The sequence below is a fragment of the Lipotes vexillifer genome, unplaced genomic scaffold (genome assembly GCF_000442215.2).
Source record: "Lipotes vexillifer unplaced genomic scaffold, Lipotes_vexillifer_v1.1 scaffold835, whole genome shotgun sequence".
Lineage (NCBI taxonomy): Eukaryota > Metazoa > Chordata > Mammalia > Artiodactyla > Lipotidae > Lipotes > Lipotes vexillifer.
In genome coordinates this window covers 532,318-554,915 of record NW_006774135.1, presented here as the reverse complement: position 1 = coordinate 554,915, position 22,598 = coordinate 532,318, and the positions used below count along the sequence as shown (strand labels likewise).

The 22,598-nt window shown below is 55.9% G+C and overlaps 1 protein-coding gene across 1 annotated transcript in view; it reads left to right on the top strand.

Annotated features, from left to right (window-relative positions):
- SSU72 (SSU72 homolog, RNA polymerase II CTD phosphatase) overlaps positions 1 to 22,001 on the top strand; it is a 25,364-nt gene extending 3,363 nt beyond the window's left edge. Inside the window, exons 2-5 of the mRNA XM_007448926.1 lie at positions 6,614 to 6,757; positions 19,616 to 19,755; positions 20,416 to 20,534; positions 21,900 to 22,001. Coding sequence (XP_007448988.1) covers positions 6,614 to 6,757; positions 19,616 to 19,755; positions 20,416 to 20,534; positions 21,900 to 22,001 — 505 coding nt within the window. The remainder of the gene's footprint in view (positions 1 to 6,613; positions 6,758 to 19,615; positions 19,756 to 20,415; positions 20,535 to 21,899) is intronic.
- Positions 22,002 to 22,598: the final 597 nt, after the last annotated feature.

Genomic DNA, 22,598 nt, shown 5'->3' with positions numbered 1-22,598 from the left:
ACCAAAAAAAAAAAAAAAAAAAAAAAAAAGGTACGATAAGGGGCTTCCCTTGCGGTCCAGTGGTTAAGACTCCAAGCTGCTCCCAATGCAGGGGGCACAGGTTCAATTCCTGGTGGGGGAACTAAGATTCCACATGCTGCAGGGCATGGCCAAAAAAAAAACATGTGTAAGTGAAAACAGGAAAATTGTGTATGCAGTTTGGTTACAACTAAATAAAACTATGTATAGGAAAACTTCTGAAATGAACTATCATAAGGAATGTAGTTGATCAAGCATGCACGCTAGGTCATTTATTAGTGAAACCCAATTTTATTTTTGCCCCCTTGAAAATCTGCTCAGGCTGTATTTTTCTGAGAAGTCAAATACAAGTGTTAATAAACGGCGTTTTCTAGAGCTAGTCTTAATGTTCCCTGGGGTGATCATTTTTTATCTTTTGAGACTAAGTTGTTTGAAATACTAGTCCTGGAGCCATTCAGGTTTTTTAAGGGGTGCAGGAAGACTGTGTTTGTTTCCACAGAGCCTCCTGTTCTTTGTACTCTGTGGATTAAGGTGTCCCTTTGGAGCCAATTAATTTATTTTTTTGTTCCAAACTCTCTGTTAGAGGTCAAGGGGCCTGCTGATTTTTGGAAGCTGTTTGTTTTGTTTTGTTTTGTTTTGTTTTTGCGGTACGTGGGCCTCTCACTGCTGTGGCCTCTCCCATTGCGGAGCGCAGTCTCAGCGGCCATGGCTCACGGGCCCAGCTGCTCGGAGGCATGTGGGATCCTCCTGGACCGGGGCATGAACCCGTGTCCCCTGCATCGGCAGGCGGACTCTCAACAACTGCACCACCAGGGAAGCCCTGGAAGCTGTTTTTAATTGTAGCAATTCAAAACAGATTTTAAAGAAAGACTTCTCTGAATTACTGTTTTCAATCATAACTTCCTGGGCAGTTTGATTTGGGGAAGATGAGCAGAGAGGCTGTAGATGTGGAAGAAACAAGGTTAGAATCAGTCTCTTGAGCTCCTCTGTGCCAGGTGCTTTGCAAATGCCATCTGATTTCGTCCTCACAACTCTTAGGATGTGCACATGTACACAGGTGAGGAGATAATACCCAGAGCAAGAAGCCCCAGCTCATGAGTGACAGCAAGGATCTGGCTACAAGGGGCTCCAGTGCTGACGGATGAGTGACAGAACTGATGGGATAGAACACGGGCTGGAGGAGGATCCAGGCTGCGGGGAGTGCAACAGTCAGCTGAGGTCCTGTGATTCTCCGATTTGGGGTGGGGCGCTCAGGTCTTAATGTCATGAGTAGAGTATGTGGACCCTAGCCACACTGGGATGGAGGTACTCAGACAGCCTCTCCCAGAGGGGACTGAGTCTCAGGGCTGCTGGGATCTGAACACTGGATCTGAGTGAGCCCAGGCGGCTTGACACAGCACTCTCCCAGACGGTGCTAAACTCTCCCCTTGTCTTGAACACATTTCCAGAAGCCTCTTGTCCTAAGCCAGGGAGGGATTGTCCGCTATCCCCTGCGGCCCCTTTGGCTGCATTTTTGATACTTTGTTTCTGGGTACACTTGAAGAAGGTAAACTGGAAACTATCTGGGGAGGTGGAAGATTTGAAATTGTGTGTATAAGCATAGAAGAGGTGCCTACAGGGGACACGTTTGCCATCATAGATTTTAAGGGACTCTGCATTGTTTTTTTGCTTTTTGTCTTCAGGAGGCAGAACTAAGACCAGAAGGCTTGGTTGGAAGAAGGTAGATTTCTGTTTGGATGTGAACATTGAGACGAAACTGGGTAGACCAAGCATGTTATCAGTTCCAGCAGCTAAAACATTTTCCCCTGCCTTAAGGATCATCGTCTCCAACCTTCTGTAGGTGAGAACAGGTCGAGCCCAGGGAAGATAGTTGAGCGGGTTCACCATGGTTAGTAGCGCTTAGCGCAGTGCTGGGGCTGGAACAGTTGGAGTACCAGGTCTTGAGGACCTGCTCTGCTGGCCCTGCACCCTGGGGAGGCCGACAGTGGCCGGCAGAGCAAGCTGGCCTTCGAGAAGCCAGGGTCGAGGAAGAGCAGGCCTGGAGCAGGGACATCTAAGCAGGAGCTCTCGGGGTCTAAACAAAGTGGCACGTTTGACAAGCTCCCTGCATGGTGATCTCATGCTGAGAGGCCTTTTGTTTTCTTCTTGACCTATGGGAGGGTAAGAATAAAATAAACCCTAGAAAACATTGGGAAGTGCTTAGGCTGACGTTTTACTAGGGGTGACATCAACTTTACTGGAATATTAACATTTCAGGAAGTTGAACTTCCCAGCTTGTGGCTTATACCACAGTGAAACTGCAGGCAGGCGTTATAGTGTGATGCTGCTTGAGCAGCTGATCTGTGTTGGGTATACTGAGGTCATTGTGTAGCTAGAAACGGCTGATTAAGCAGTGGGCGATTTTACCTATAGTAAAGGTGACTTATGCTCGTAAGCATCTTGTGTCCTACTCAGAGACAGGTCGTTCTTTCAGAAGGTTTGCAGTGGTCTAGGATTTCAGTCTTAGCCACAATAATGCTTTGAATTAGGTTAATAACCACACTATAGAAAATAGGAAAAAAATGGCATAATCCATACTGTAAATTTGGGTGTTTTCTTTTTCTTTTTTTTTTTTTGCGGTACGCGGGCCTCTCACTGTTGTGGCCTCTCCCGTTGCAGAGCACAGGCTCCGGACGCGCAGGCTCAGCGGCCATGGCTAACGGGCCCAGCCGCTCCGCCGCATGTGGGATCCTCCTGGACTAGGACACGAACCCGTGTCCCCTGCATCGGCAGGCGGACTCTCAACCACTGCGCCACCAGGGAAGCCCAAGCCCCGACATTTTTTATGATAGTGTAATCTTTTCTATAACTTAACATTTCTGTATCTTAATGTATAACATAATTTCTATATCTTTCTGATAGATTTTTGATACCTATAAAGACAAGTTTGATAAATACTTGTCTGGAAGATTTGTTTAACATACAAAATAATTGGCCCCTGAGAAAAAGCCTTTTGGTGGTCAGCAATATTGTTATAGCGCTCAGAGTCCTTTTATGTAAGAAACACATTGTCACTGTACATAGTCACACACAAGATGGGCTGTTTTGTCAGTTGCATGAGCTTAGAAGAAACAGGGCTTCTGTTGTTAACTAGCCTTTTTGCCACTTGTGAACATTTTGTTGGGGGAAGAACAAACTGGGTTTCTTTTTGTGTGTGTGGCTTAAATTCTTCTGCCAGTAAATTCCTCTTTTGGGGTTTCATTTTATTATTAAATATGCTTGAGTAACATTTCAGGCAGTTAGGGAGGGCAGTGAGGAGAGAGCAGCTGCGGCCCCCCTCCCGTGACGGTTTCTAGTAGGAGAGACCTCACCCAGCCTTTCAGAGACCTAGCAGGCATCCTCTTAGAAGCCCTGTTAGGGATCAGCCGGGTGGAAAATGGGCCCAGGTTATCTTTGTGGTGATCTGCTTTTAGGGATATGGACAGTGTTTCACGTGGACACCTAGCGCACACCTCAACCCCTGTTGTGACAGGAGGTGAGGGAAGGAGATTGTCCACCCAGGCAGTTCAGGCTCGCTGCCCCGGCAGGAGGCGGGGGCATGTGAGACCCTGTGCTGGGGCCTCTCCACCTAGGGCCTCTTGGGAATCGTATGGGCAGTTTTTCAGTGGCACACATGCCCTATGCCAACCCCAGGAACACCCTGGGGTCCTGTCTGGGGCCTGCATCATGGGGTGCAGGATGTGTTGGGAGCCCCCAGGCACCCTGTCTCCCATCACCCCCAGCCTCGCCCCGCAGCTTTGCCATCTCTGCGCTTCCCCCGTCCTGTGTCCTGGAGGGTTACCTACATTGTTCCCACTCCCAGAGCATCTGAGGAGAGGGATTTAGGTCTGTTTCGATCACTGCTGAATCCCCAGCTCATATAGTAAGCTCCAGAAAATACTGTTGGATCAAAAATGGAATGGCTAACCTGCCACCAGTAGAAATGGTGGTGGTTTTTCTGTCTGAAAACTTTAGCCATTGGAGATTTAACAGTCTCCTTTGCTGCTGCCTGGCTAAATTAAGACTTATTCAGTATATATTTCATTAATGTATTTCAATAGTAGTTGTGCTTGGGCTCATTTTAATAAATTTGAACTTAGGTTTAAGAGTTGGGCTCATGTAAATAAGTTCTTTAATTATGAGTAAGTATCTCAAAGGAATGACCAGAAGGAAATGACCGAGATGTAGAAATACTGATTTTTTTTAAAAAAGTGATGGAGGAACTGTGTCTAAATGAATCTTTCACTTATTTTTGTTGGGAAGCGTTTTGTTTTTCCCACTGTTCCCCCAAATGATATTTGGGACCCCTTTTGGAGCAGGCTTCTTAGGTAGCTAGCTGAGAAAAGTGGTCTCAGCCGTGGTTTCTTATTCTGACCTGTAAAGGCACTATCTCTCACATATTTAACTTACTTATTTGGTTTTAAATGACTTGTTTTAAAGCATCCACCAGAAGACAGGCCTTTCTCCCAAGATCCTGTGAACAGATACGTGGCCTTTGGAGACAGGCCCGGGGTGGCCCCAGGTGTGTGTCCAGTAGTTGCATTCACGCAGTCACTGTGTTACTTCCTGGCAGGGTCGCACCTTGGGCTCCCTCTGCAGGGACTGGACTCAGCTCCAAGCCTTCAGGGACCTTGCTTCTGTGGGTTAGTGTTTTTCCATAGCACACGTTCCCCCCTCAAGGACCTGCTCCCTCCAGGGTATTTTTGGGGTGGGGGGCTTGGCACTACGAGGATAAGCTCTCTGTTTCGGGCAGTTCTTGTGGAGTAGTGGCAAATCATGAAGCCAGCAAGACAAGTGTGGCCTACCGCTGTGTGTTCCCACGGCGCCCGTGGCCGTGACCTGTTCCCGGTCACTGTCTCGGGAGAGTGTGACCCCCGCGCGGCTGTTGTCAAGGGGGCCTTCATCCCTGGCTTGTTGGTCCTTTGACAGAAAACATTTCTTTTATTGTACGTACCTGACCTGGTGAGGAAACGGGTTGGGTGACGTGGTCTGTTGGGCACCTGCTGGAGCCTGTGGGTGGAGGTGCCCGCGAGGCTGGGCCCTTGCATCCCAGCCTCCCTCTCCCCGGGGCCCGGAGCTGCACGTAAACTGGGGCTGGGTTGGTCGTGGTCCGTTTGCAGCTCAGGTGGCCATGGCCCCATTCACTCCTCAATCGTGCCTGTTGTCCCCCGTGTTCTCCATCACAGTGACCTCTGGGGCCTGGTCGAGGGCACAGCTCGGGCCTTCCAGGGACAGAGGGACATGACTCGGCTTTTACCAGCTTCAGAGGACTCAGGCAAGGTGTTTGACCCAAACCGGATGAGAAGCGCTTTAAAAATGTGTGTCCGTGAGGCTCTGTTGCGCCAGGCGCAGTGGCTGCGCTCCTCGCGTCCCTCCCCGTTCTCACAGTGACAGCAAGTGACCTGTGGGTCCTTCCTGTCTTTTGTTGGAGGGACAGTGGCTCTCGGGCTGGGCTTCTGGAAGTGCTGTGTCTGCTGGGAGAGACCACGGGTCTCGCTCCACGGGCACCGGGGGCCGAGTGAGGTTTCCTCCCTTATTTGTCCGCCTTTCAGCAGAGAGGCATCAGTGCCCACGAGGCATTGGTGCCCACAAGGGGTCACGGGAGTGGCGCCTGCAGACCTGGGCTTCCCCCCGTGCTGGGACGTGTGTGCATGGACACGCTCGCTCCTCCGTGGGCCTCCAGATGTGGCCAGACACCCCTGAGCTCCAATAAAATGTACAAAAAAGCTTGAGACAGTGACCGTGGCCGCCTCAGAGCCTGTGGGGCCGTGAAGAGAACATCGGGGCTGGTGGGCCTGGGGCCTGCTCCCGAGTTGGCGGGCAGGGATGCTTCCACACGGATATTTTAGTGACGTATAAACACGAGGTTAGAATGAGAAGGCCGTTTCACGTAGACGCTTTGAACACTCCCAGTGTTGGCTTTCACCGCTTGTGAGTTTGAGGGAACATGGGGTCTGCAGCAGACCTGCTTGAGTGAGGATGGCGTTGGGGCCGCAGTGTGTGCGATGACCTTTCTTGCTTAGGGTGCGATTGTGGCTCGTGGACGCTGCCTGCCAGGGAGGTTCCCTCAGTTTATTAGGAGACACTCGGCCATTCCCTTATCTCTGGCCCTCGCAGCTGGCACCTCGAGGTAGGAGGCCGGGGGTGTGTCCCTCTGCTCCGGAGCTCCAGAAACTGCGTTCTTGGTCCTGGGAAGCCTGCATCACGGCAGCTGGAAACCTGGACAGATGGTTTCCTTCTAGAGACCAGGACAGGAGTCAGATGACAAGACGTTCTAGGTGAAATCTTTCCTCTACCACGTGTCTGTCTTGTGGCCATCACAGACATCCACCTCGTTCCCCTACGTTCCAGGATCCTTTGTCTTATGTTTGGATTGGCTCCACCTAGCTTTTGTGTAACGTGCTACAGGATTTTTTTAAATTTGCAAATAAAATACTTAAGAGTTAAGAATTGAGAAACATGTGCTTTGAGACCAGCAAAATTGTTCATGTAGTCCATTTCTCATTTCATTTTCCTTTTTAGCATTTTGTGTCTCATTTAATCCAACTGTGATTCTCTGTCGTTTTGTGTCTTTCAGCAAACGAGGATTCAGCGTCCGGTCCTTTGGAACAGGAACTCACGTGAAGCTTCCAGGACCAGCACCCGACAAGCCAAACGTTTATGATTTCAAAACCACATATGACCAGATGTACAACGATCTCCTTAGGAAAGACAAAGAACTGCATCCCAGTGGTTGCCCTTTAACCCTGTGTGCTTGTCTCTGACAGGTGTCACCTGTGGGCACCACTCAGGGGCACCTGTGAGGCAGGGGACGCGGCGGCCCATTTGAGGTGTGCGGGGTCACTGGGTTTCTGTTCTGGTGCTCACGGGACCGTCCAGAGGTTGGAGCCACTCGGGGCCGTGGGCTGCAGTCCACGTGGACACAGTCGGGGAAGGTTGTGATACAGTGTTAGAGCAGCTTAGGTGAGGAAGGTGGGACCCCGCCATCCGTGGCTTTGCACACTGCAGGTAGGTGTGCGCGTGGGTGTGCACTGGGTCACGGGCGGCTGCCTCACACTCTGGTGCTCTTTCTGGAGGGTCAGCTCATGAGAGGGCCACATTGGGTGCCGAAGGAAGCATGTTAGAAGCAGGGAGTTGGAGAGGACTTGACTTCCTTTCAGGAAGAGACAAAACAGACTCTGTCTGCTTCCTAAGCCTCACGGGAAAGGAAGGTATTTTCAAGCCAGATTCATGTGAATGTGACCCCAGGCTGTGGATATTAAGATCATCCTTGCTGGCTGGGCTTTGACCAGACACTTCACGGTCACCCCGGGCTGCTTTAAATTCCTGAGACACCTCATGTTACCGTGAGTGACGGTGGTTCTCAGCATGGAGACCAGACACATCCCAAGCGAGAGGAGTATAGACACTGGGTGGAAAGCTTCCTTCACTTCGGCGTTCTTGCAATTGTGAATAAACTACGAATGTTCTCTGTACACCTATAGATTAATTAGTTAGCTGTGAAGGGCCCCGGAGGTCATTCCAGCAAAATGCACTGGATGCTGGTGGTTGCTGCACGCTCCACCCCGTGCCCGCTCCTCCCCAGCTGCAAGGGAAACGTCGGGTGGGGGCATTGGGGCAGAAACGCAGGTATTTCTCGTCAGTGCCCCAGCCGGGCACTGATGCTGGGGGTCCAGGACTCACGCCCACCAGAACCAGCACCCCCCACTGCCCCATGCAGTCCCAAGGCCCTCCCGGGGGTGCAGGAGCCCCAAGACACCCTGCAGCGCACCTTGCGCACACACTCCTTTCTCAGAAGGCGCAGACCACGTTAGGGACAGCTCTGCGTACTGCCGGGGAGATGCCAGCTGTGTCCTGAGCGCCATGTGGTGAGAGCTGTCCTAACCTTGTGGAGAGGCGCCAGCCACAGCCGCTCCCCTGGGAAAGCTGTGATCCAACTCCAGGCTTTTGGTTCTTGCACTGAAAACTCTCTGTGTTGATAAGCTTAACTTGAGACCCCATCTAGTGAGTTGGCCAGAAATTTCTTTGGGCTTTTCTGTAGGGTAAGATGTTACAGAAAAAACCGAAAGAACTTTTTGGCCAACCCAGTATTTTTTAAGATGATTGTTCAGTTAGCACCATTCGTTATTTAAAGACTCTTAAACTCAACAAGAGAAACGACAACAGATAATGCACTTACTTGGCTGTACTCCCTTAATTATTGTGAGTTAGGTCTTTCACATCAGAGCTACTTTTGGGAATGGGCAGCATTTACACATCGTAGACCAAATCTGGAGGGATTTTGTGTGTGTCCCTGGTGGCTCTAAACGAAGGGGCAGAGCCCAGCCTCTCAGAACTCAGACTCTCCTCTCGGGGTGACTGTACAGGCCCGTGGTCTCCCCAGCAGCATCCAGTCCAGGGGATGGTTGTGCCTGCTGTCTGGGCCCCGTGGAGGGAAGTTGCCTGCATAGACCCCACCCTGTTGGTTGCCCTTCACGAGCCTCTGGGAGGGACCCTTGTCGCTTTGCTGGCTTCACTTGGGTGGGACTTCTACCTTCTGGGTGGGGTGGGAAGGGGCAAAACAAGGCTGTGTCTGGCACTATGCTCAGCTCTGCCTGAGTCAGCCCTTGGCCAGTAACAGAGGAGCATCTGCCGGCAGTGGGGGACGGGGAGTCCACTGGGACGCTGGCAGGATGCCAGGGGGTGGGGGGCCGGAGGCCCTGCCAACTTGGGCAGGGAGCCCCACATTTCCCCATGTGCTCAGGACACAGCAGACGAGCTAAAAACCTATTAAATCTGTAGCATAGAATACCTGGGCATTTGCAGAAGTGGTGGCTTCTGTAACTTAAAGTGCAAAGCTAGGAAAATATTGTAAAATGAAGCCCAAGGGTAAAACAACATTCAGTAAATGTTTGAATTTTCAGGGAAGAGAAGATGCCCCTTGTTGGGCAGAGCCAGGGAGTTGAGGCCAAGTGGCTGGCAGGGACAGATGGGCCCTGGAGACGTCTGCGGGCTTTGCCTGGGCACTACTCTGCCCCCTGTGGGCTGGGGCGTGGGACCCTGTGGTTCTTGAGCCCTCAGTGAGTTCTGGTCTGTAGTCGTTAGTATCCAAGCAGTTTATTTGTTAATTATTTGGCTGTAAATAGGGGTTTTGCTTTTGGTTTTCTTGCCACAAGCAGGAGTGGGGTTGGGTTGAGAGGCTACGGCCTCCGTCCTACGGTGACAGGTGTGGCCGCAGAGCACCTGCCCGGTGTCGCCCAGCCCTGTGAGGAGCTAGACAGCCTGGTGAGGTTTACGTTTCCCTCCCCCTGTGGGAATTGTCAACGATAGTGCAGGAAATCTGGGTTCACCTGACCCTCCCCAGGCATGTAAGAGGGGCTTCTCTTTGTATGCCTCTAAGGCGGGAGCTGTCCTTGACTGTGAGACGATCTACCTGCTTCAAGTGCACGGCTCCGTGGGTCCACGGGGCTGTGCACTCAGCTGACTGTGGGATGTTTTCACCCCAGGAAGCCCCCTGGCAGCTGCTGGCCCAGTCCCCGCCTGTGGCTCTGCCTCTTCTGGATGTTTCTGATCCACAGGTCGTACAACACGGGTCTTTAGGGGCTGGCTTCTGCCGAACGTCCGAAGTTGAGCTGTCCTTTTGTTGTCGTTGAGCTGTCCTCTTTTAAATGTTTCTGTGGACCTTAAGTGTTTTCATCCCTTTGCCCTGGAGTCCTTTTGAATACAGAGCAGCTTCAAACTTGGTGTTCCATTTGGGGGCTGTAGCGTACCTCCTGTGTCAGGTTGGTGGAGGCTTCCAGATCTTTCCATTTTCTGCCTGAGCCACTTTCCACACCTGAGCTTCCTCCCGGGCTGTCCAGCATCGGTTGAGCAGAATCTGCGGCTAAACCTCAGCCTACTTGGAGCACTTCTGGGGGAAGATAAGTCATTTTCTTCTAAATGTAAGGCTGGCCAACCTGTGACCTAAGGAACAGGGTCCCTGGGCCCAGTCACGGAAGAGGGGCCGCCAGGAAAGGTGAGGCTGACAGTGTCCTCACGGCTCCAGGAGAGCTATCTTTCGTTGCCTTTGGATAATTGCTTTGTGAGTTACAAAGCCACTTGTCTTAAAAAGCAAGTGAATGTGTGGCTGTAAATATAGTTCACATGATTTTTAATACATGTGATCAATTGCTCCCCAAACAGTGAGTTGAAGTGCAGATATAACTAACACTCGCCCAGATCCTGACTGTGCCCTGTAAGCGGAGGCTGCGTGCTGAACTTGGATCTCGCGTACTTTCCCTCTTTCTCCTGTGGCTCTTTTGTAATTAAATACCTCTGGGGTTAGATTGTTTTTTAACTATTTGTTTATTCATTTTCAGTTTCTCAATTTCATTGTCTTTCAGGCCTTAGATTAATTTATGTGTATACTCACTTCTCCACTGTGTAATTTTTGTTGTCTTAGGTTAAAAGGTAATAATAAATGTGATTTCTAAGAGTATAAATCCCACAGCCTCTGGGGCTCCATCCTGGGTACGAGGTTAGTGGACACGGCAGCTCTGTCCTGCTCAAGGCCCCTGGGCTTTTCCAGAACCTTGTTCTTGGGGTCTCATCAGACCCTCCTCGCCTTCTCTTGCTACGCTCGGTGGCATGGGGTGGCTGCCCGGCCCCCGGCCCTGCCCTGAGGACACTTACTGCACTTCAAGTCCAAGCCCCTTGGGCTCCCACCCTCAGCGTGTCCTGCCTGACCCCCGTCGTGGACGGTCCCCGGTCACCTTCACTGGCCCCGTGCGTGCCTGGCGTGAACTTGCCTATCTGACCCCACCTCATTTCACCCTGGTTGGCAGCTGTGGTTTCAAGTGGTTACTGAAAACAGTGTCTGTTTAATATACGAATGTGTTTCTAAGCCAGACACTGGTTCCCAGGGAAACTCTGATCTAGTTTTACTGATGCTTAAGCTTTTGGATTTTAGAAAAGCACTCAGGCTTAAAATAAAAATTAAGGCCTTCAGGTATTTCAGATGCGGCCGGAAGAGAAGCTTGCATGTCTGACAGGCATTGCCCCGAGTCGAGCAGCTGGCTGCCCGAGGTAGCTGTGGGGTCCCTCCTAAGGCGACAGCAGGGCAGGTTGGGCCTGGTACCCACAGCCTGTGGCAGGTGGGGTGCAGACGCAGCCCGCGTTGGTGGGTTCACTTTGACTGGGGACTGGGGTGGCGAGGCCATTGCAGACCACGCCAGAGCTCCCGCCGCCAGCCTCAGGAGCGGTGGGGCCTCGTGACAGCTTGTGGCGAGTCGGCTCTTCATGTTCGAGGGTCCCAGCAGTCGCCACAACCCTTTGAGAGTATTTCAAGCCTAAAGCTGTTTGCTGTCGGCCTTGCTCACACCCAGGTGTGCTGAGGACGCCGCTCCCATGGCTGGTGGCTGAGTGTGTTCTCGTGACCACGCACAGCAGCTGCAGCGCCACCCGCCCGCCTGCCGGCCTGCTCTTGAAGCCCTGGCCTCGCCCCCCTGCTCCAGGGAGGAAGGGGCCCAATTCAGAGTCATGGGGGGCCGCAGTTGGGCCCCTGTGCTGCCCCAGCCCTGTGGCTCAAGGGAGACCCCTTGCATCCATGCTGCTTTGCCGTGAAAACACAGACTGGGTGCCTTGGAGGGGAGGGTGTCTCCATCCATAACAGGTGAGGGGTTGTCAGGGTTCCCTGGCGGGGGGGAGCAGTAGTCAGCTCTGGCCCCCTCCCGTTGGCACCTGGCATGTGTCTGGAGTCTGAATTTGAGGTGGCCGTGGCCTGTGGCCAGCGTTGGAGGGCTGGCCGGCTGGTGGGAATCTGGGTCAACTGTGACAGCTCAGAGGTCGGGGGCCGGGTGGGCATCAGGAATGCGCTACCCCCTGCCTCAGGGCAGGGCTCATGAGGAGGTGTGGGAGTGGGCTGGGCGGGCCTTGCCGCGGGCAGGTGTGGGCCTAGGTTCCAGCATCGTGTGGATACGGCTTTCCCCCTGGCCCTGAACCCTGACGGGGTCCAGCCACGTCCACCTTGGCACTGACCGCTCCTCGTGTGGATGGGAACTGAAGGAGTGCGTACACCAGCGGCCTTGTGCCCAAGCTGTGTGGCCAGCAGGTGCCCCAGGCTCCTGCCCCCAAGAGGCCCCGTCCACACGTGAACCTGCACCTTCCTGATGCCGTCCTCTAAAGCGAGGGACTTGAGCAGGGTGTCTTTGGGGACACACATCCTGGAAACTAGAGAAGCACAGTCATGGGGACCTTCAGGGAGGGTCTGGGTCGCATGTCCATGTCTGAGGGCAGGGCCTCTCCCTGGCACGGGGTTGGGCTCGAGGAATCTGGCCCCAAAGCGCCATCTCTGCGGACACTTCGTGGAGCATCTCCCTGGTGCGTGGGTGTCACCTGTAAGCTCTTGAACTCCGCCGTCGGCCTTTCCCTGGCTCGTGTGCAGGAGCACAGCCACCCCGCCCCAGCCCCATCAGGACAGGCAGGGCGTCGCCATGACCACCAGAATAAGAACGGACAGTCTGTCAGGACAGGCTCTGCCAGGCCGTGTCGGGCAGCGCTTGGTGTGTCCCAGGTAGCTGGGGACACTCGGCAGTGCTCCTCCTCTCGGCTGCTTTCTGCCTGGGAGGCTTGCGGCCCTTCCTTCCTCTGCTGTGTTTCTCAGAGGCCTCTCGACCCTGGCTGCTCCCACGGGTCCCCACGGGGAACCCTGCTGGGCACAGGTGGGTTGGTTTGCAGTGACCACTGGCCTCTTGGGCCAGCCCCCCACCCTCCCTCCATCTTAGCCAGACGGTTTGGTTTCTTGTGCAAACTGCGTGGTCTCGAGAACGCCAAGCTTGGCCAGGGCTCGGCAGGGAGCACGGGGGGTCATCTAGGGACATCTGGGTCGGTGGCCACCCTGGGCTTGGTGCTGTTCCTGCTTAAATCAGTAAGTGGAATTTCAGTGAGATCGGGGGTCATTTTATTTTTCCTTGAACTCACAGTGTTTGGGGTGGATCTCGGGCGCTGCTGGGAGGTGGGCGGCGGGCGGCCAGATCAGCACCTAGAGCATCACCACGTTGTTCCCCCACCGCACCCTCCCCACCCCCACCGCCGCCCTGTGATGTTTGGGATTTAGTCTGTTTTGAACCATTTCTGTAGAAGTGATTTGGTATTTGCAGACTAATTCACGATCTGAGGGTTTTTTCTCAAAAAGTAAGTAAAGTGCTCCAGCCTAGGACTCAGATTTTCTCTTTTGTTTTGAGATTAAAATTTTTATGATGTCACACAGCTGGAGGGTAGGTACGTGTCTATTTGAAACAAAACACTAAGACTAAAGGTGTTTTTCCCATTTCCATTTTTATCAGCCAATTTACTAAAAAAATATTTCCTTGACCTTCTCAAATTTAAATAAATGTAGCATTTTACCCTATTTGGACAAGTGGTCGCGGCCACTTCTATTTATTTTTAAAAATAAATTTATTTATTATTTTTGGCTGCGTTGGGTCTTCGTTGCTGTGCGCGGGCTTCTCATTGCGGTGGCTTCTCGTTGTGGAGCACGGGCTCTAGGCGCGTGGGCTTCAGTAGTTGTGGCACACGGGCTCAGCAGTTGTGGTTCGCGGGCTCTAGAGCGCAGGCTTCAGTAGTTGTGGCGCACGGGCTTAGTTGCTCCACGGCATGCGGGATCTTCCTGGACCAGGGCTCAAACCCGTGTCCCCTGCATTGGGAGGCGTATTGTTTTTTTTTGTTTTTTGCGGTACGCAGGCCTCTCACTGTTGTGGCCTCTCCCGTTGCAGAGCACAGGCTCAGCGGCCATGGCTCACAGGCCCGGCCGCTGCGCGGCACGTGGGATCTTCCCGGACTGGGGCACGAACCCGTGTCCCCTGCGTCGGCCGGCGGGCCCTCAACCACTGCGCCACCAGGGAAGCCCTACTTGTGTTATTTAAAGTCTGCTAAAGCCACACCTGGGTAGACGGTGTTATCTGTCTCTGCCATCTGTCTCCTTCAGGCTGACTTAAGGCGGCTTCTGAGGTCGGGTTCCTGAGGAGGAGACATTGGACTGGAGGGTTGCAGAGTCTGCCTTCTGGCTGTCGCTGTTTTGTTTTGTTTCTAACACCACTGTACAGGGAGTGTTTCCTTTGAAGAGGAGGGATGGCGGGTTCTTACCTCCTGGGCCCCAGGCCCCGGGCAGAAGAGGCCGGGCGAGCAGAGCCCCTAGGATGCTGCGCCCGTCCCGGGAGGGCTGGTGGAGGGGCCCTGGTTGATCAGACGGGTGAGTGTTCCTCGCCTGCCGGTCCAGGCTGTGTTCTTGGCGGGGGGCGGAGGGGTGGCAGCTGCCCTCCAGGGGGTTCCACACGACTGGGACGTGCTCTGGGAGCCGGGCCTGTGACTAGTGTGTGTAGAACATGATTACGGATGAAACGTATTTGCTACTCTTCCCAATTCATTTTTTGCTGACTTTGGCCCGACCAAAGCGACCTCGCTGCTACGTTGCAGTCTGGGGAGTTGTACTCACTCCTCTGCTTCGGTTTGTCCTGCCCCTTCCTGGCTGCCTGTGGCCCTGCTCGCCCGGCCCCGGCCCCACGGGCGGCTCACGAGACAGAGGCTTCTGGTCCCTGCGGGCCTCAGGCTGTTTGGAGCACCCTCTCTGCACATGCTGCTCAAGGGTTTGTTTTTCTAATTTTCATCATTCTTTTTGTACGTGATACCTGTTCCTAAAAATGGCCCAGTCACGCATCCCGTGGCTCCCCGCGCTGCCCTCCAGGGCGCCCTGTGCAGCGCGCGCGTCTGCGGCACCCAGTTTGTTCCTAAGTTTTCTGTCTGGGGATGTGGCCGTTGCACAGACATGAGGTTGTCACCCGTCCTGCCTCCCCCAGTGGCCAGTGACTGTGCTTCTTGGGCTTGTGCTTTTCACGAGGCCTTATGAAGCTAATGGCTCTGACGCAAAACTCTGGGGGTGTTGTGACAGCAGACTGTTGGCGGCACAGGGAAGGCATGGGTGAGGGCTGGACCCGTGCAGCCGTGGTTGGTGCCCATCTGAAATGAAGGTGGCGAGGTTGTCGTTAGGTAGTGAGGCTAAAATTTGAGCAAAATGATTAAATTGTTCCCAAGATGGGGTGGGAGGCCCGTTTCCCTGCAGAGCTGCGCATCCGCTCAGTGCCCAGGAGGCTTCGTGTGCAGGGAGGGGGCTCCTGGCTGCCTCCCCCCACCGGGACGGGCACCCCAGAGGGAAGCCCCACAGGTGGGCAGGGCTCTGAGTGGATTCTTGAATCCAGCAGAGAAGAGCGCAGGGCCGCTGACCAGGGGTCCAGACTCCTGGATTTGGAGTTGGGAGGTCACCGTGGGCTTCCAGAGGCACAAGGTCCTGCTTACCTTGGTGCTGTGCTCGGCCCAGTGGGTTTGCAGAAGCCCCAGCTCTTGCCCGTGGCTGGCCAGTGGTCACCCGTCCAGGCCGGCGAGTGCCTGAGCTCCGCCAGCGGGGGGCTGGTCCTTGTCTTTGAGGACCTTCCCCCAGAGGCACTTGGGCCCCTGTGCGAGGGATTTTGCATCTTCTGTTTCAGTTGGATCAAAAGCTCAGTACTGGAAGTAGAATTAGGTTGGAGGATGCCTGGCACGAGCGTGTTCTGGGGCACAGCCCACTTGGCCAGCTCCAGCCGTGGGATTTGGGTTCACACCCCAGGCTAAGCCTCGAGGCGGGAAACGCCTGGTGCCGTTGGGATGCCGATGGACCAGAACATCCCTGGGCTCCGTTTGGTCAGCATCCGAGGAACAGCTCGGGCGAGGACATCCTCTCTCGGTGAGGCACACACCGCAACAGTCCAGCCAGGGCCTGCCCGAGCCGCCCCCTGCCCGCTCCATTCCCAGAGCCCCAGTGTGGGGGCAGAGCCGGGTTCCCGGGCCTGGCTGTTGGGAGAGGACACAGATGGTGGCGGCCGGCGGGCCTGGGAGGCCACTTGCCGGAAGCGCCTTCCCGACAGGGCTCGGCTGGCACCGCCGCTGGCCCCCTCGCCCTCTTCCTCGGGGTTCTGACTCCACCTGGAGATCCTGCTTCTGTTCTCGGTGTTCCGAGGCTGTCCCTTCCCAGGTTTGTCTCCATCACGTGCGCTGGGTGATGTTTGTGGGCAACCAGGCTGAGGTGTGTCACTTCCGACCCTGGGAAGGGAAGCATTTCTGTCCCTGGGGGAGCGAGAGCCTGGCCAGTCCTCGGCAGAGGCCTGGGCCCTGGGCTGGGAGGGGACATGGGGGCATGGGCTCCACTGTTAAACCTCCGAGGGAGCGTCTGACCCCGTATGTGGGTTCTGTCGGCGCCTCACCCCTGCCCTGGAATCGGCCCATCCGTCTCCTCACTGGTCTGGCCCCAGCCTCTGTCCTCAGCCACCTGCCTTCACAGGGGGCATCTCTGCTTTGACCCCAGGTTCCCAGCGTGGGCTCTGCGCACCGGGCCCTGCTCTGTGCTAGCCTGGCCCCCTCTTGCCCCCCTCCCGGGCCCTCCTTGTCCGAGGGGAAGCAGAGCCGCATCCTCGCCGGATCCCCCCACACGGCTGGGCTGGGGCAGCAGGAGGAATGATGTGCTTGCGCTCCGAGGGCTCGGGAAGGCGTTGCCTTGGGCGCCCAGAAGTCCCGTCCGCCAGACGCAGTGTCGGGCCCGTATCTCTCAGCATCACTGTTGAGACAGAAGCGTTCAGCTGAACCTGTTTTCCATGCTGAGCACACGTATGTAGGATGAACTCGTGGTTGGGGGCTAAACCTCAAATCTGAGAAGTTGCCTTGAACTAGAACAGACTGGAGCCCTCGGGCACCCGGGTCAAAGCAGGTTCTGCCATCCCGGACGGGCAGCCTCCAGGCCCAGGTCCTGGCTCAAGGCCGGTCTGTGGTCCCTTTGGGTGCATCTCAAACCCTCCAGTATGTTTGCCTTTTGACCTTGAACTTTGGACACAAGCCCTCTGTGCCTGCTGTGTTCCCCTCAGGACAGTCCCTGGGCCCATCCTGAATCTGAGTGCCCCCCGTGGGGTCGCTCCAGCCGGCTTGCCGGTGCTCATGTAGCAGTTTCGAGAGCACGTGCTCTCCTCTGACAGGGTCTGCATCGTTTCATGGGTAGGACCCCAGAGTGTTTCAGAACGATCCTTTGTTGTCGTGCTTCCTGTGGCAGCAGACAGAACCTCTCGTCTTTCTGGGGCCCCCACCCTTGAGGAGCTGCGGATCTGCACCGCAGAGGAGGTGCCCACGCCGCCCTTCATCTGTCCCAGGTGAGAGGGGGAGACCTGCCCTCTGAAGGTGCAGTGGCTCCAGGCGTGAGCTGGGGTGCACAGCCACAGCCCAGGAGACGTGGTGCAGGGTCAGGGGCCCAGACTCCGCGTTCTCTGCCTGCACCCACCGCGGCCTCCGTCCACCTGGGTTGGGCTCTTGAGCTAGCTTTCCTCGCCTGGGGGGTTTATTTCTGACAAGCGTGTGAGCTCAAAGGGAGGCCCCAGCCAGCTCTCCCTCCCTCAAGGAGGCTTCCTGCCTCGGCAGGTCGGCTGGCCCTTAACCCACTGTGGTCAGCCAGGCCTGCCGCTGCCTTTGGGCCCAAGGTCGCTGTTGGCTGGGGTAGCACCCATGTAGGGTGGGAGTGGTTCTAGGGACCTAACGTGCCCTTCCCACCTGGCAGGGCCCCAGGGGGTGGTCCTGGCTGCCCGGCTCCCTTGCAGCTCTGGTCCACGGGCTTGGCCTTGATGGGTTAGGTGCAGATGCCTCGAGTGGCCGGGGCCCTGCTGCCTTGGCCCCTGCAGGTCGTGGCTCAGCTAGGAGTGCTCGGCCCCTCAGTCTGCAGCATCCCAACCTCCGTGGGGTGAGCACGCTCCCTGCCTCCCTCCCTCCCTCCGTGCACAGAGCGTGGGCCTTCCCTCAGAAGCCAGATCCTAATGAAGGCTTTGTCTTGTTGGCAGACAGCTGTCGCCATCTTGATCCCCACTTTTCCTGTCTCACCCTGGTGTGAGGCGGGAGTTCAGGCAGGTCCCTGGGAATCCAGTGTTTCATCCTCAAGGACCCACACCCACACCCAGCATGCGCTGTCCTTGGTCCTGCCTGGCATGGCCTGGGCGCTGTGTATCTGGGATTTGCCAGAAAATAGACTCAAAAGGTCCCTGTTACTCCTTCCTTGTTACACTGATGAAGGTGAGGCTTTGATCTCTGAACTAGGCCTTTTGTCCTCAGTTATGTGCAGCTGACTTTCATCTGTTACATCATCTATATGCATAATTGAGGGTCAAGGAAAGAAGGAAGGGGCTTTGCAAGACTGCTGGGGACCCTGAGGAGCCCCCAGAGCACCTGGTGGCCTCCCCTCTGAGGGAGCCGTCACCGTGAGCCTTGGTGTCACCTGAAGCCGGGCTGTCTGGGTGGCTGGTCTTGGAGCCACTGTGGGAGTGCAGGGAGCCTCCACCACCAGCCCTGCACCACGTGGGGCCTCCTGGCCCGTGTCTTTCTGCCGGATGCAGATGCCAGGTGTCCGAAGGACCAGGTTCTGGGGAGGAAGACCTAGGTGTAGCAGCGCAGCCGCTGTGGGCAGCCAGGAGGCGGCAGGGCCAGCGTGAGGTGGCCGTGGTTATTACGCTTGTCTAAAAACTGGCAAGAACCAAAAACGCCCCACAGCTAACAGTCAAGTGTCTCTTCAAGTGAAAAACTCTTAATTAAATGTATTTTAAAAGCCGTTTTCACCATCCAAGAAGGTAGGAAATGTATTTTGAGTAATACGAGCTTATTGAAATAAACTCTCATAACTTAAAATCTGGGAAAGACAGTAAATGTATCCCTCAGAGTTCCTAAATCAGCTCGTCTGTGTCCCTGAGTAGAGTGGGCAACATGCTTGTTTCAAACTATCCAGAATGACCCTTAGAGACCACGGGCTTCGTCTTTGGGGCAGTGAGCCCTCTCCTGGGGCCGAGGACACAGCCATCGGGGTTGGGGGTGGGTGCAGGGTCCTGTCTGGAGGGTCCCAGAGGAGGCACTTCCAGCTCAGGGCCACCTGCTTGGCACAGACTTTGACTGCGGGACCTGTGTGGCCCATCCGAGCTCTGAGGGACTCGGCCCTTCCAGGTCCTGGGCCTGGGCTCCCTTCACTCTGCCCTCAGTTCACCCAAGGCTTCTCCCTCCTGGGCACTCTTCGTGTCCTTTCTTGGGTGGGCTTCCAGATTTTCTCACTGCCATGCTGAGCCAGGCTTGGGATTGGGTTTCCAGGTTAGCTTTGTCTTTGCCGAAGGGCTTGGGTTCAGCATGAGCGTTTGCCAAGACTGCAGGACGAAAAAGGCCATCAGTGACTTCCTGGCGGCCCAATGGTTAAGACTGAGCTTCCACTGCAGGGGATGCAGCTTCCATCCCTGGTCGGGGAAACACGGACCTGGGAGAAGGCTGCAGACACTAGGTCTGCTTTCTGGAGAGGCGTGGGTCCAAGGGCAGCCAGTAGGCTGGGCTGGGGGCGAGCACCCTCACCTGACTTGTCTCCTGCGGGATGGGGGATCGCGGCCCAGCCTGCCCCCACGTGCCTCCGTGCCTCTGTCGTCCTGAGGCTCCTGCTGGGGCGGGTGGGGGGGCGGTGGGTGGCTGCACCTACGCGGACGCTGGGGGAGGGGCGCGGGGCCTTTATCCAGAGTTCCTTAACTCGGGCACTCAGCTACACGCAGAATGGCATTTTACACATGCTGGACAGAAATAAGAGGATCAAGCCCCGGCCAGAAAGGTTCCAGAACTGCAAAGATCTGTTTGATCTGATCCTCACCTGTGAAGAGCGGGTGTACGACCAGGTGGTGGAAGGTAAGCGCAGCAGCTGCAGCATCAGGCCCTGCGCCATGCCCTCTGTCCTGCTGTGCGTCCAGCGCCTCTGAGGCAGCCGGGCCGTCCTGTGCACGGTGTCTGTTCCTGGCCCAGGGCTGGAGAAGGGTTCCTGGTGCGTCTGTGGGCTCCAGCAGGCAGGGGAAATCGGGCAAGGCCACAGAGAGGTGGACAGAGGGCCCCTGACCTGTGTGGGCCCTGGGAGGGGGGTGGGGGCAGGAGATGGTGGCCTTTGGGCTGATCGTGTTCACCAGGGCAAAACCACCTGTGCTGGCCAACAGCTTAGTGCGGGTTTAGGGCCTTTGTGGCACAGAAAGAGCACGTGTGGTGCAGAGGGACCGGGGCCTGGTGCTTTGTAAGTGAGGGTGCTGTCAGCTGCTGTCCCGCGCTGCGGGACAGGCTGGAGTTTGCGAGTGTTACCAGGTGGCCTGGGGGCCAGCTTCATAAGCGCGAGCTTTCCTGCGGTCCCAGCCGTATTTGGCGTGAGGGTCCTCCCCGGGTGGCAGGTTGGGGGGAGTGCTCGGCCTGGTTAGATGCTCTGATGTTGGTCCTTAACTGCATCCCCGAAGGAAGGCTGGGCAGCGCACAGCCTCCTGCGCTCTGTTCTGAGGCCTCTGACTTCCGTCCTCTTGTCACGGTCAGATCTGAATTCTAGGGAGCAGGAGACCTGCCAGCCTGTGCATGTGATCAACGTGGACATCCAGGACAACCACGAGGAGGCCACCCTGGGGGCGTTCCTCATCTGTGAGCTCTGCCAGTGCGTGAGTATCAGGCCCTGGGCGGGCCTGCGTCGTGCACACAAGGGCTTTAGCATGAACGTGACGAGCACACCACTCGGTTCACGGTCCACTTATTGCCAAACGTTAAAACCCATAAATGCAGAGGTGCCCACAGGTGAGAGTCACCGAGTCAGCTTTGGCTGAAGAATCCACCTTTGAGCGTTTTAGGTTGATTGCAGTGGTGAGTGACCTGCCCGGGTCTGGCTTCTGTGGAGATGGCTCCCAGGACTTAGGCCCCCTGCCAAGACCTCAAACAGCTAGAGGAGCCCGGGAGCCCCCAGAGATGGCATCAAAGGGCTCTGGTCCTCTTCTGCCCCTGCACTTCTCATTCCAGACGTCCAGCCCTCCCCGAGTGGCCCTGGGCATCTTCCCTTGTGCAGGAAACCCCAGGAGCTTTTGCAGCCACCGTGCAGCTGTGCTCAGAGCCAAACATTTCCTGTTAGATGTGGCAAAAGGACCTATGCAACTCATATGTCTTGTCATATCTTTGGCCTGTGGCTTCTGCATTTAGGCCAACTAACTGTGAGTGATAGAAAAATGAAGAAAACGAGGCTTAACCAAGAAGTCTGGAGACAGACAGGCCTGGACGGGTTTGCTGTGTGAGGGGCCCAGGCCCCTGCTCTCTTGTTACTTTGCCCAGCACAGCTTCTGTTCCCAAGGGGTCTCATGGTCCACGGTGGCTGCTGAAGCTCCAGCAATTGTTCCCATGATCTGGCTATCATGCAAAAGACAGGGCTGAAGGGGATGACACGTCCCAGAAATAGCACACGTGACACCCACTTGGGTCTGGCTGGCGAGAGCTTGCAAAGGAGAGGCACTGCTCACAGGCCGAGACTGGGGGCAGCGAGGTGCCTCGGCCGCAGGCCAGCCCCTGCCAGGACAGGCGGGCTGAGGATCTGGCCCCGGACCACCCTGGGGCTGTCCCCTGGCAGGGCCACCTCCTTCCAGGGCAGTGGTTCTCCGCCAGGGGACATCTAACCGCACACACGGTGGGCCTCACAGCCGGGAGAGACGCTAGTGGCAGCTGGCGGGTGGGGGCCACAGGCGCTGCTCAGCCCGCTACAGTGCACGGGATGGCCCCTGGGCTTCCTCGCTGGCTGACCGGGCCCGCGGCGGTACCGTCTGGGTCGGGTCTGCTCATTTTCAGGGTGGGGGCAGTGCAGGCGGCGAGCGTCTGAAGTGCGCGAACGTGTGGCACACGAGGCCACCCGCCCTGCTGCAGCCGCTCCGTGTCCCGTCCCTGTCGGGCCCGCCTCGGCCCTGCCCCGCGCGCACGGGCAGCACCGGGCCGGGCCGGGGCCGCCTGCTGGGCGCGGGCGGCTCAGGGCGGCTCTCCCCTGGCTCCAGATCCAGCACACGGAGGACATGGAGAACGAGATCGACGAGCTGCTGCAGGAGTTCGAGGAGAAGAGCGGCAGGGCCTTCCTGCACACCGTCTGCTTCTACTGACGGCCCGGCCGGCCCGCGGGCTCCCTCTTGTTAATACTCCTTCCCTCCTGATGTTTGTTTCTACCTTTAGGCGTCCTGCCGATGGACGGCGGCGGTGCCCAAATAAACTGTACATATGAAATGAGAAGATATACACAAATGCCAGGTTACAATCAAGTTTTTCCCATCCCACTTTTACTTATGAGTGGGATATTGATTATAGTTTTTTTCCTTTAACCAAAAAAGAAAAAAACGGTTGATAGCACATTTCCCCCCAGCCATCTGCCTCTCACTGAGCACCCCTTTCCTGCCTCCCCTAACTGGCTGCAATGTACAAATCCCTGAATAAAGCAACAGGCTGTACTTTTTGGGAAAGAACCTGCCATTGTCTCATCAGTGCATGTTGCTGGTCGTCCTGGCTTCATCCAGAGTACCCTGCCTGGCCTGGACCTCCCGTCAGGGTCCTCAGACGGCAGTCCGGGCCTGTGGGTCAAGCTGAGCTCTCTAGCACCACCCCGAGGGCCTCCCGTCCACTGGGACTCTGGAGGGGATGTGGCACCTGCTCCCTGGGCGGGGACCGCTCTTGCCTGGTGACCCCTCCTGGTCTCCGCGGCACAG